This window comes from Erithacus rubecula (assembly GCF_903797595.1).
Source record: "Erithacus rubecula genome assembly, chromosome: 20".
NCBI lineage: Eukaryota > Metazoa > Chordata > Aves > Passeriformes > Muscicapidae > Erithacus > Erithacus rubecula.
In genome coordinates, this window is record NC_136672.1 from 2,417,040 (window position 1) to 2,430,317 (window position 13,278).

A 13,278-nucleotide genomic window follows, 5' to 3' on the forward strand; every position below is an offset into this window, starting at 1 on the left:
AGCCCACGGAGGGTTTGGGATCTCTGCCCTGCACTGGAGTCAGGCGCGGTTTTCCGTGGAATAATGGTGGTTCCAGGATGAGCAGGAGGGAACGCCGTACCTTAAGAGCACAGCCTCGGGCTGTCAACCAGGTGTCCTGAAAAAACTTCCTCATCTGATCACGTCCTCTCCACAGCAGCGTCTGTACTGGGAGAAGTACTGAAGAGTTAGGGGAAGACAGACAGAGCAGGATCTTTTTTTTCCCAATCTACATTTGAGGTGTCAAGAAGGTTTCTTGTGCCAGAGTGTCCAAGTAAAGATATCTGGTGAAAAGTATAGGCAAAGGTTTTATATTTCAGTGTATTTATTTGTAATCTTTATAATTAAGTATAACTGATTCCGTGAAAAGACTTTTTACAGGAACATGTAGTGACAGGTCAAGGGACAGTGGTTTTAAATTAAAAAAAAAGGAGGCTTAGATTAGATAGTAGGAAGAAATTGTTCCCTGTGAGGGAGGTGAGGCCCTGGCACAGGGTGCCCAGGGAAGCTGTGGCTTCCCCTGGATCCCTGGCAGTGCCCAAGGCCAGGTTGTACAGGGCTTGGAGCACCCTGGGATAGTGGGAGGTGTCCCTATCCATGGCAGGGAGGTGGAACAAGATGAGCTTTAATGTTCCTTCCAACCTAAGCCATTCTGTGATTCTGTATTGTGAATAGAAATGTTCTCAGTTGTATGATGTATCTCAGTTTACAGACATTAATATCTTTTGCAGGCTTGATGACCTCATCTGAAACACAATTAGCACTTATGGGCTCTTCAGTACAGGGCAGATGATTAAAAACAGAAAGGAAATCAAATTAATGAATGAAAGTGGCTAGTAATAGAAAGTTTTGTTTAAATGGAAATCAGAAGAAAGGAACAGATAAATTAATTTTCAGCAATAAAGAAGGGGCAATAACCATACTTGCAGCTGCAAGTATTGGCAGGGTGTCAAGTCCCTGAGAACAAAAGGAATAATTTAATATTATACATTCTTAATGTTACTACGAGGAGGAGATTGTCTGCATTGTCACGTGCAGCCTGCAGATTTATTTGTTAGTGGGCCAGGTTTCTAGTGACAGAAACCAGGGTTCCAGAGAAGCACATAGAGGTGTCCCTGACTGAGATGTGGGTCAGCCACTGCTGTGCAGGTACAGTGTTCTGGGGCAGGAGGGGGAGATCTTCCACGGTCTTTGAAAAAAAATCCTTTCAATCAGTGATTTTAGTCATTAAAATCAGTTGTTGCCAATGTTAGCACTGTTAATTGGTGTATTGAGAGTGTGCTGTGCTTTGAAGCAAGTATAAATCTGTATGTTCAGACATTTTTGCAGATGTCTGGGAGAATCAGCTGTTCCAGGGCTGCAGTGGCTGTGGCAGGAGACATGTCCCAGCCCCTCAGTGCAGCCCCTGCCTGCTCAGGTTGGGAGATTGAGATAAATCATGGGCTGAACATCATGTCCAGAGCACTAGACATGGTCCCACAGGGTGGGTTGCACTGGACTGCACAGGCACAGGAGTGCTTGTTTTTCTGCAATCCCTGCTGCTTCCAGGGCTGAGGACTCAGGCTGTTCTCTTTCCATATATTTGCTGGCCCATGTGCCATCAGGTAACATCTGCAAAGCAGGAAACAGTGTGTTATGTCAGGGTCACTGGGTGTGCGCTTCTCCAGCAGGAGCCCAAAGCTTTCAAGTAGGATGAATCAGATAGACAAAAATAAGCTAATTTTAACAGCTGTTTGCTCCAAGCCATTGCCTCCATCAAGACAGCATTGTGAAAAATAAATCTCATATGGAGTGTAAACTGTAAAACAGTGTAAGTGTTTTCACTGTCTCCTAGGAGGTTCTGTTAGCTCAGTGCCACTCAGCTGACGTGGGGATGTTCTGGGTAGCAGAGCTGCAGGGCATGTCCTTAGCTTGGTGTCATTTTCCTTCGTCTGTAGCTATGCTCAGGCAGAACCTCATCTTGCAGAGGGGAATTCTGTGATTTACTGTGAGGCTCTTGGTCTGGGAAATCTCCCTTCAAGCCTAAATCCTGTGGCACACAGGCTGCAGACATCAGGTGATGTCCAGCCAAGCTGTTGCTGCGTCATCGCCTTCAGCAAGGAGTGGGAGCATCTTCCTCAGGATGCATCTGCCTCCTCTGCATCCCAGTGGCATGAAGTAGCACAGCTTCTGGAAACCCTGAAGGCATGTGGAGCTGGAGTATTTCCCCTCAGTGTGCAAACAGCAAGAATAATCTGGTGTTTTCTGTTTGGTCAGGGAATGTTACCTTCCATCTTCTTTGGAAGAGAAACTCCAGCTGGGTATATGGGAGGCTGTTATGAAACTGCAGATATGTGGTCCGTGCTGGTTTTACAATGAGTTTCATGGTGCACTCACTATTTTAAGGCTTGATGGTTTGCTGGCTGATTGCTGAAGTCTCTGCCCATGAGTTGTATGTGGAAGCTGGAGATAATTTACAACAGGTGAGGGAGAGTTAAATGGAGAATGTACAGGTGGATATCACCTGAAGAACAGAGCTGTCTTACTTAGAAGAGCAGGAAATCAGCCTGACTATAAGGTATTTCTGAGCATGGATTTCTTTCTTAAAAATTCTCTAGTGCCTCGTTAGGACAGTGCAGGACTTGGAAAATGCTGGTGTTTGGATTGCATGTGCTGGACACGTCAATGGACACGTGCTGCAGATGGGAAGATGAGCAGCCTGTGCACAGGAACTTGGGATTTCCTGCTGCTGTGCTCTGTGTTTGACACAGTGTGATACACAGGGGTTGTGATGAGCACAGCATGAGGCTGCATGTTCAGCACAGGTTCCCCCTCTGCAGGGTAGATACTGTCAGAAAAGCCCTGAATAATCTCTGATCCTTTCTACAGATAGACCAAGTAAAAGGAGGCTCTTCCACACTTTTGGCAGACTCTTCCCTTTGAAATAGGAAGGAATCAATAGATTTGTCAGAAGTGAGGATTTGAATTGTCTGTTGTTCCCTTCTGTGGTACCATAGCTGCAGCATCACTCTGCCAGAGCTAAAACCCAGGGAAACTCATGGTGTTGAAGCTACCCAGACATAACCTAGGCATTTCCAGATTTCCCTGCCTGGGGGGAGTTCAGGGCGCCCAAGCTCTTCTGGGATCTTCTCCAGCCTTTGCATTTGGCTTTTTTACCCAAATAGTTCCAGTTGCCATGTGAACTCTGTGTTGGATGTTGTACTTTTTGGGTCTCACCTGAAATCATAAAGAAGGGACTGAAGTAAGGCAATCTGGCACATCTCTTCTGTGTTTAAGGTGGTGAGAATGTGTAGAAATAAAAAAAAAAAAAAAGTGCATTTTTAAGTTGAAAAGATAGGCAAAAATGTTGCCCTGCTTCAGTCACTTTAGCGTGGTACAGTAAGTTCAGCCACTTTCTGCTCATTTATTTGTGTCTGATGTAATAAACGTGTAGTTGATTATCTAAGCTTTGATCAAATTATTCTTGTTCTATTCATGTTGCTTGGCAATGTCTCATTGACTGGTGAATGGTGGCAGTGACTTCAAAGCCTGTAGAGACTCTGAAATCCAGGAGATTAATGTGCACGTCCAACCCAACAAAGTTTGTTGCTCTTGTGCAAATCCTGTGAATTCACCTGGCTCCCCGGGTCTGTTCCTCTTCTGTCACCCTTTTGTGTCTCAGACATAATTAGGAGTCACCTACAATGTAAACAGCTCATTTTGCCATGACTGCCAGCATACTCATGGGAAATAGGAGCTGGAATATTCAGCTGTTAATATAATTGCATTTGCTCATGATCAGTACACAGGCAAAAGTATTTTAATCCATTGGCTTTGGCACACAGCTTGTCGAGAAATGCATCAATTAGTGCTGCTTCTCTGATCCCCTCTGTGTGTGTCCTCCACCAAGCTTTCTTTGTCACCATGATTTTTTCGTGTTTTGCCTCTGTGCCTTCTGTCCTCTGTGATCCAGTGGCTCTCAGACAGGTTTTGTGGAGCCACTCATGGCCAGTGGCAGCTGGAAAGACAAGCTGCTGTCCTCTGGCAGGTTTGCTCAGCTCTTCCTTGGGGTTTTGCCCTGCTGGTGTCTTGTTATTAATTTTGCTTTGTTGCAAGCAGACAACAGCCATTATTTTGACAAAGAGGCTGCATAAGAACTTAATATCATGGTGAGGCTGATTATCACCTCAGCTGTCCCAGTGGAGCTTGTGGGAATGCAATGCAGGTCATCACACCTTGTTTTCTCTTCATGTTCTGTGATTCCATCATTATCTGAGAGACGTGTTTTAATTTGTTTTGTTTCTTACTGGCAATTAACAGCTATAATAGCCACCTTCTGCAAGCTTTTATTAGGCTTTGCTGGCAAGTCAGCATTGTTAAGATATCCATAGTGCCACAGGTTTGGATCTGGAGCCTAGGCAGCTCTTAGGGATGTGAGCAAAGTGTGGTCTCTCGAAATTAGTGAGGGCAGTGGTCCTTTGCATGGAGGGAGTGTCATTGTCCATGGGACTGATGGAGCTGTTGAATGCAGTCAGACATGGGGACATCATCTTGGGATGCTTTGTCTATCCTTAGCATCACTCAGCTCATCAGTGGGACCTCTCTTGGCTTTTGGAAGCAAGAAAAGGAACATTTCAGAGGGAGGACTGGGAGGGGGGAATGCTGCACTGTCACACCCCTACTGCTCTGTGCCAGCCTGGTGTTCCCCTCCTGCTGGGAAATCCTGAGAGGTTTTGGAAATACTAGGAAATATCAATCTTAGAGCTCTTTTTTGAGTATAAGAAATCTGAGGTAATGAAGGGAAAGAAGGATCACAGGATTTCCCATGTAGTCATACATAATTTTTAGTAATATTTCTAGAGTTTTGAAAATTTTCATGCCCCCTAGTGGGACTTAGTGTAAAAAGCTGTAAGTTCTGTTAAGTTTTGTTTACCATAATGTTTTTGGGGTTTTTTTTTAAGATTGTAAAAGCTTCTGCATTTTTAATTTTTTAATTCTGGCAACAATTCTATTTTAAAAGTGATACTAGACCCAAATGTCCTCATGACTCTTTCCAGACAATTCAACATCATTTCCAGATGATTCAGTCTTTGGAGAAGTAAAGAATGTTTTGATTTATTCCTAAAACTTGGAGAAACATGTGAATTAACCCCACTTTCATTGCCTGCTGATGTGCATATTCACTGCTCCACTTCCTGCTGCATTCCTGGAGTTCTGCCCTCTGCAGTGGGACACTGTCACCAGTCCAGCCTTGGCATTTCCAGTGACTCTGTGGTTATTGCTTCAGGACATTGAGACTCACTGTCACATCTCTAATCAGCAGCTTCCAGCTGACACAGATTTCATTTTTGTGAAACGGGCACTGCCTTTAGCAGGGAATGGGAATTTCCCTTGCTGCTTCTCTTTGCAGATTTTTAAGCTGCAGGATACAACTCCTGTGCACTCCACTGGAAATCATCTCCCTGTCCTGGTGCACAGTGCCACAATGCAGTGATCCAACTCAAGATATTCTGTGTTTCTATGATGCCCAAGCTTCTGTTAAAGGCTGCAGAATACACTCTGGAGGTGCAGTTGGTTAGAGCATGGCCATCCTGCTCTGAACTGAGCTGATTTCTGTAACTCCTGGTGCCTGGCTCTTTGGTGGGGAGCACAGGAGCAGGGAAGGTGTTTGCAGTGCTGTCTGTGGCTGGAACCCTATAGCCAGTGGAGATTGGCACTGGTTGGAGGTGCCAGCTCTGGTTGGAGGTGCCAGCTCTGTTTAGAGGTGCCAGCTCTGCCTGGACATTCTTGCTCTGTCTGGAGAGGCTGGCTCCTGCTTGGAGGTGCAGGGTGACCAGTGCATGGCCACTGCCTGCAAAGCCCAGATCTGTGACCTGCAGGTCAGTTTGATGGGAGCTGGACAGCAAGACATGTGTTATATGATCTAGCTGAGGTGGCAGCCAAAGACACCACAGGTACAGGGTCCTCAGCTTTGGGATGGATTTGGCAAGCTCTGGGCAGTGATTGATGTGTAGCAAGCTCTTGCACTGTTACAGGACAGCTGCTGAACCCCCAGCCTGGGCAGAGGCAGCAGAACCAGTGTGGGTTTGTAGGAGCAGCTTTGTATCAGCTAAAGGTTTTGTCTGCTCTGCTCTGGCGTGGTGGGTTTGTGCTGTGTCAGCACCCACATCCTTTCTGATCCTCTCTGAATAGCCCAAAGGCAGATTCACTGGCTGTAAGCCCTGCCTTTGGGTCTGCCCATGCAGCTGTGCTAACCCTACCCACAGATTTGTGTGTGGATTTCCTATGAGCGTTAACTGATCCAAAACAAACCCCCATCCCATAAGTTATAGCTGTGAGTCTCCCACCCCCAGTATCTCTCAATCCCTTGATTAATACTCAAGTGTTCTTAGTGTTGCCATGACCCTGAGAGGGCCTGATTTCAGGGTGCCTGCCAGCAGGGATTTGGGGTGAGCATTACAAACTGGCAGTGGGCTCTGACTGTACTGGTGCTTCCTCTGAAAGGCTTGGCTGTGTCCAGGGTTGTTCTGCAGCATGTTCTGCTCTAGCTGTGGTGCTTAGTGCCTTTGCTGTGCTCTTAGCACTGTGATGTTCCACTGGCATAACTTAATGAGCTCTTGGACTTTTTTATACCGTTGTGTAATGACTGTGTGATGGGTCCTGTCTGGCAGATCACTGTGGCTTCTGCACACTGAAGGTTCACTGACTCCAGAGAGCCCCTGTTCCTTTTCACACAGAGCATCATTTCCATCTGGAAAGGTCTTAGAGATAGATTGAAGGGCTGTGCAATGAAAAAATAATTCCTTTTTTTGTCATCCTGTAGGAGGCTGGCATAGCCAAGGTGTTTTTGCACCAATAGTGCCTGCAGTGCTCTCTGGTGCTCACTGTGTTTCTGTGCTCAGGGTGTTTCACATCATGTTTTTTATCACAGTTTTTAGGGATCTGGGAGAACTCCCTGTGTGGTGCTTTCCAAATCCAGTAGGTTTTCCTCCTGTGAAATGGGTAGTTTATTTCCCTCTGGGCTGGCACTCCTGCTTGCAGAGAGTAGCATTCTGGGAATACTTAGCTGCTGTTTCCATGCAACAACCAATTTTTCTTCACTGGCATGCATTCACTGCGGATTTTCTGATGGGAAGCACGTGGGTATAACTTTTTATTTACATATCTCTCATTAACAGCTAAATTTCATTACTGTCTAACTCTCTGGGCTTTTTTTTTTTTTTTTTAACAGATCAACTGTGTGACTTTCCCCCACCCTGACGTAATGCCAGAGCAGCAGTTGCTGAAACCTTCAGAGTGGAGCTACTGTGATTATTTCTGGGTAAGTAGGCAGCCAGCCACATGCCACATGCAGCTCCAGAGCTTCCAAGAAAGTGGAATAAACAGCTTGATTTGTGGTACAAGGTAAAGGAGAATTTGGGCTGAGGTACAGTGTGTTGAGGAAGTACCAGGGAGACTGGGGATGCCAGTGAAGATCTCCTGGAAGCATCTGACTAGTCTGAGATGTGGCTGATCATCAGAGGACTGTCCAGAAAGGCAAGGACAGTTCTCAGGAGATGGATTTGCTCAGGAAATAGGGAGGATGTAGAAAAAGCCACATACCTCAAAATAGCACAGGCAAAAGGGCAGTGCAGTGGGAAGAGGAGAATCAGAGAATCCCAGACTGGTTTGGGTTAGAAAGGATATTAAAGCCCACCCTTCCCAATCCCTGCCATGGCAGGGACACCTCCCACTGTCCCAGCCTCCAGCCCCAGTGTCCAGCCTGGCCTTGGGCACTGCCAGGGATCCAGGGGCAGCCACAGCTTCTCTGGGCACCCTGTGCCAGCCCTGCCCACCCTCCCAGGAACAATTCCAGCCCAATATCCCACCCAGCCCTGCCCTCTGGCAGTGAAAGCCATTCCCCTTGTCCTGTCCCTCCATCCCTTATCTCAAGTCCCTCTCTAGCCCTCCTGGAGCCCTGGACAGAGCCCTGAGGTCTCTCCAGAGCCTTCTCTTCTCCAGGCTGAACAGCCCCAACTTTGTCAGCATGTCTCCAGAGCAGATGTGCTCCAGCTTAGTGGCCTCCTCCAGACTCACTCCAGCAGATCCTCAGTTCCATAGGACAGTGAGGTGGCTGGCAGGGAACATGATTTCACTGTTTTCCAGAGTACAAGAGCCAGGGATATACAGGGAAGCAGAGGGTGCATCTTCTAAAACAAGCAGATAGTTAAAAACTCCTTATTAAATTGTACAGCTGCCTTCCAAGGATATTCCAGAGGTCAGATAATAAATCCATTTTTTCTAGCATGAGGTTTGTGAAGGACAGGCCCATTTGTAGCTGAAGTTGAGTAGTTTTAATGCAGCCTGGAGGATCCAAAGTCTTCAGTGGCTGGTTCTGTGTGTACCCCCTTGTGCTCAGGTCTGTTTTCAGGTTCCTGAATCACATTAAAATGAGGTAGCAGTCCTTGGAGTATGGATCTGATAGAAAGTGCTCTTCCAGTGGAAAGCATTTTTTCCACTGGAAGATTTTTCTGGGTAGTGAGTAGAAAACCACAATGGAATCAACAAATGCTACCAAAGGAATCAGCAATGAAGCTTTCAGCAATCTCATGGGTGTTTTCAGTTACTGGTTATTAAGTGTTACAAAGTGTTTCTCTTTTTTAAAGAAAGTGTCAGTGCTGCAGGCCCAGCAGCGTGTCCTCTTGTGTTGCTCAGTGCTGGTGGCAGGGCATTGCTAAAATACATTGACATATTTGAAAACAGTCACATTATCTCAAAATGTCTTCAGTTTCTTCCAGTCTTCTGGTCCCCTAAATCATTAATGGTGTACAGACTGATTTTTTTGCATGTGTCTTACAAAGGTTCCTGCCCTGTTTGGTCAGCCAGTGTTTGGCTCCATGGGTTGGTCACATCTCAATTTCAGTGAAACTCTACTCAGAGCTCCTTACTTCTTGCAGACTTCTATCCTCCCATAACTCTTGCAGGAATTTCCTCTTTGGCCTAGTCATGATCTGCCCACAGCTCACTCTCCTTCCATCATCTCCACTTCTCCCACTCTCTCAGCCTGCTGGTGCCTGGCAGGGCGTCCTGCCAGTCTCCTTTGATTAATCTGGCATTTTCCTCTGGCTACTTGTGCAGCACGTGGGGGATCAGAGCAAAATCTGCAGTGCTGAGGGAAATGTTCTCTGAGAATTTGTTTGTTGGAAGAGGGTAAGAAATGGAATAGGGAAGCAGAGAGGAAAGAGGCAGCAGTTGGGTCTTGTAGCAAGGCTGAAGGCAGTGGAGCAAGGGGCTGTGTAAGGAACAGACAATGAAGAATGGGGTGTGTGTGGTGATCTGTGGGACAAGTTGCTGGTTTGCCTTGTTTTACAGCAGATCTGTGCAGGCTGGCTCTGGTTTCCTTAGTGCAAATCACAGCTGAACTTGGCAGCCTGGCAGAGGTCTTTCAGGGCTGCATTCTCCCTGGAAGGAGCAGCACTGTCCTCCCCTCTGCCCCAGGAGAGTTCCCTTGTGCTGGCTCCAGGATTCCTGCTTTTGGAGGCTGAGCCCTGGGGGCTGACACTTACCCACTGTGGAGGGTGGTGGCAGAAATGACAGCAGGGCTGCTGCTTTGGCCCCCACACCATCCTTTGCTGACTAAAGATAACTGCAAAGCTTTGCTTTTTAAATTAAAAAAAAGGGAGTAAGAGGAACAGGAGGGTGTTGGGCTGTTTCTTGGAGAGGGACTGAGGTGCTGTAGCCATCAGCTGCTCCCAGGGGAAGGTTCCTCAGACACCACTGCTGGGAGCCACATCTCTCTGGGTTTGGCCTCCAAAGCTTTTTGTTGAATTTCCTTTCATTTCTTTCAGGCAGATAAGAAGGACTCACAAGGGAACAATACAGTGTCTGGATTTGAAATTCTTCTTCAAAAGCAACTTAAAGGGAAACAAATGCAGAAAGAAATGGCAGAGTTTGTTCGAGAAAGGTAACTAGCACTTGGTTATCAAATTATTTATTGCAATTGGTTTTTTCCAATTTAGGTATTCCTTTAATATGTTAAGACTTAAACTGCATAAAAGGTATGCTACAAATTCTTAATGAACATTTAATATTTCTTTAATGTTCATCCATGCTTTCCAGGTTTCTCCAGCTCTCACTTGTCTGAGTTGTATTGCACAAAGTCTGTTTAGAGGGAACCAAGAAGGTTTTAAGGTGCAGATTTAAGGAAAAAGCATAAACAGGAGAGAAGCAGAGGGAAAGTGATATTTAGAAGGGAAGTATTTTGTCTAAAAAGTACAGAAGGAATTTGTTCACATGGAGCATAGGCACAGTTTCCTAGAGGAAAATGTGGACTTTGGACTTGAGCTTGGTTATAGGAGCACAGGATGGTTTTGGAAGGCAGGGACATTAAAGATCATCTCATTCCAGCTCCTTGACCTCTACATGTCTGGGGACACCTCCCACTGTCCCAGCTGCTCCAGCCCCAGTGTCCAACCTTGGGCACTGCCAGGGATCCAGGGGCAGCCACAGCTGCTCTGGGCACCTGTGCCAGGGCTGCCCACCCTGCCAGGGAGCAATTCCTTCCCATTATCCCACCTAACTCTGCCCTCTGGCAGTGGGGAGCCATTCCACATGTCCTGTTCCTCCCTACTTTGTCACAAGTTCCTCTGCAGCTCTCCTGGAGCCCTTTTAGGCCCTGGGAGGGGCTTTGAGGTCTCCCCAGAAACTTCTCTTGTCAGGGTGCAGTTCAATTGGCAGAACATGCAGATAGTTGCTTCATTTATAGTTTGTTCTGTTTCTTCCTCTCACCTTTTTTATCATGCTAGGGATGTGGCAGCATGGGAAAATGGAAAGTGTCACAGGCAATGGTGGTGATCAGACACACACAGCATTCACTGGAGGTTTCTGTAGCCTTTGACAGAAGACAGTCCAAGGCACAGTTACAGTGAGACCAGAGGTAGAAGAAAGGAATACCTGGCACTTTAAAAATAGAATTGAGAAATGGGTTTGCTAAGGGAGAGGATGGGAAGGCAAGCAGAATTATGATAGCAAGGGAAAAGAGGGGGAAGCTGCTTCAAAGGAAGTAATATATAATGAAATTTGACAGAAATAAAAGCAGGATGCATTCAAGAGGAAGGGAAAGTTGGTGTGAAATTAGAGAGAGCAAGGAGAGCAGCTCTGACACGTGGAGAGGCATGTCTGTCCTCTGCAGAGGAAGAAGCAGGCATGCTGGAGAGGAAAGAAAAGATTCACTGTGTGCTAGAAACCAAAAAAGGTTGGGAATTAAGTGTGAAGAGGGTCTGGATGGAAGTTACACAAATATTAATGCATTTTTAATTTGTTTGTAACAGAGGATCAGAATTGTTCTGTGCAGAAAAGGATGATGGTGTTGAACTGGAGGGATTATTCATGGAAAAAGAGCTCAGAATATCAGAGGAACCTCTGTGTTCCCAGCTAAGAGGGCTGAAATATTGGTGAAGTTTTCATGTTCCTTGGGGAACACAAGACCACATTAAACTGGGAATTGTCATGTCCAGAAAAATTCTCTCTGTACAATCAGCCTGCTGGAGGTGAGGTTCAGGCAGCCATTAAAAACAGCCCTTCAGTAGGAAGCTGGTATAAGACATAATAACCAGATTTCTTCATCAAATATCTAACAAGAGGGAAGCTAACTGAAATTTAGTTTATCAAGTAGATGCTTTTACAGGAGCTTCTTGTATGTAGCAATCTCAGACAGAGCAATTGCATGTTCATTCAGTTCTTGTTGACAGAGGTAGGGTTTAGTCAAATAGTCACATAACTCTGACTTTTAGGAAGACAGACCTCAAGAAAAGGAGGAAAGTAATAAATAAATATATTGGACTAAAAAATCCAAGGTGTTGGTCTGAAAGAAGGTGTTACTTTGAATCAAAAGTGAAAATAAGGTCCAGAATTTGCATTCAGGGATGGACTCCAAAACAGCAAAAAAAAAATCAGCAGACTGCCCTGAGAAGCAATAGGTATAAGAAGTAGTGTTTCCATTATCAAAGGAACAGTTTCTTATTCACTTTTTAATCAAGCAGTGCTATATTTATAAAATATAAGTTAAATAGCAGATTATGTCACTTCTGCTTTATTCAGCAGATCCATGTGTGCACCTTTCACTGTTTGTCTGCAGCAATTTGTGGAAGAATTCTGCAGTCTCTGCCCAGGAAAAGTAATCATTAATTCAGTTGTCTAAAAATCTCATTGTTCCCTCCTAATCTGGAGGAGCAGTGGCTCAGTCACAGTCTTTGCACTCTGGCAGTTGTGGAGCTGTCTGTCACATATCCTCCACCACCTTCTCTCCCTGCTCCCCCTGTTGTCTTAATCTATTTAGTTTCTTCTTGCATGGCAGTCACATCAGATTATCTTTGCCTCTCTTTGCAGCTCTCTAGTTTTTCTTCATCCCCCATAATATGTCATGACTGAAATTATTTGAGTGTGGGCACACAAATTACTTAAAAAAAAAAAGAAAAGTAAAAGGGAGCAGGAAAGAAACATCCAAAGATCAGCTAGAACTAGTGAAGTCAGAACAGTATGGGTCAAAATGCACTTAAAATCTGTAATGCTTCTGACTATATAGGGAGTGAAATCCTGGAAGTTTTCAAACAAATGAGTGGAAACAATAACTTGTAGTTTTTTTGGGGTTTTTTTTGTTTTTTTTTTTTTTTGTTAGGAAGATGGAACGTGGATGTCTGAAAATGGACTCAGGAGTTCTGGCATGTTGATGTTTCATAGTCACCACAATCCAGAGTTTGCAGTGTGTTTATGTCAGGCAGGATCAAGAGGCAGATTTTTTTCCCCTCTTTGAGATTTATCTTGGTTTTTAGCCCCTTTTGGCTACAGACAGTGACAGGAAGCATAGCTGGGATAGGATAATTTATTTCTTGTATTTGGGGTTCTTCACTCTAGACATTTCACTTTCTTTTTTTAATCTTTTATTGATGTTCCTTCTTGCCAAGCAGTCTGCCCTTTTAGTATTGCCATCCATTTCCAGTACAAGTAACACTTCAAATCCCTGAAAAAATCTTGGAGCCTGGGCCAAAGCTGGAACCAGAGAGGAGCTCTTCCATCAAAGGCAGTGGCTTTGCTTGCCTGGTGCCACATTTAGGACAGGCACTGATGGGCTGTCTTGTGTGTGCTTGTGAAGTTGTGAGAATCACAGAATGGTTTGGGTTGGAAAGGACCTTAAAGCTCATCCACCCTTCCCAGTGCCATGGACAGGGACACCTCCCACTGTCCCAGATTGCTGCAAGCCCTCTCCAGCTCTTGGGCACTGCCAGGGATCCAGGGGCAGCCACA

The 13,278-nt window shown here is 45.5% G+C and overlaps 1 protein-coding gene across 1 annotated transcript in view; it reads left to right on the forward strand.

The window, feature by feature from the left end:
* The window catches only part of GAS7 (growth arrest specific 7), a 54,372-nt gene that overhangs the window by 21,913 nt on the left and 19,181 nt on the right, over positions 1–13,278 (forward strand). Inside the window, exons 6-7 of the mRNA XM_079323164.1 lie at positions 7,229–7,318; positions 9,825–9,940. Coding sequence (XP_079179290.1) covers positions 7,229–7,318; positions 9,825–9,940 — 206 coding nt within the window. The remainder of the gene's footprint in view (positions 1–7,228; positions 7,319–9,824; positions 9,941–13,278) is intronic.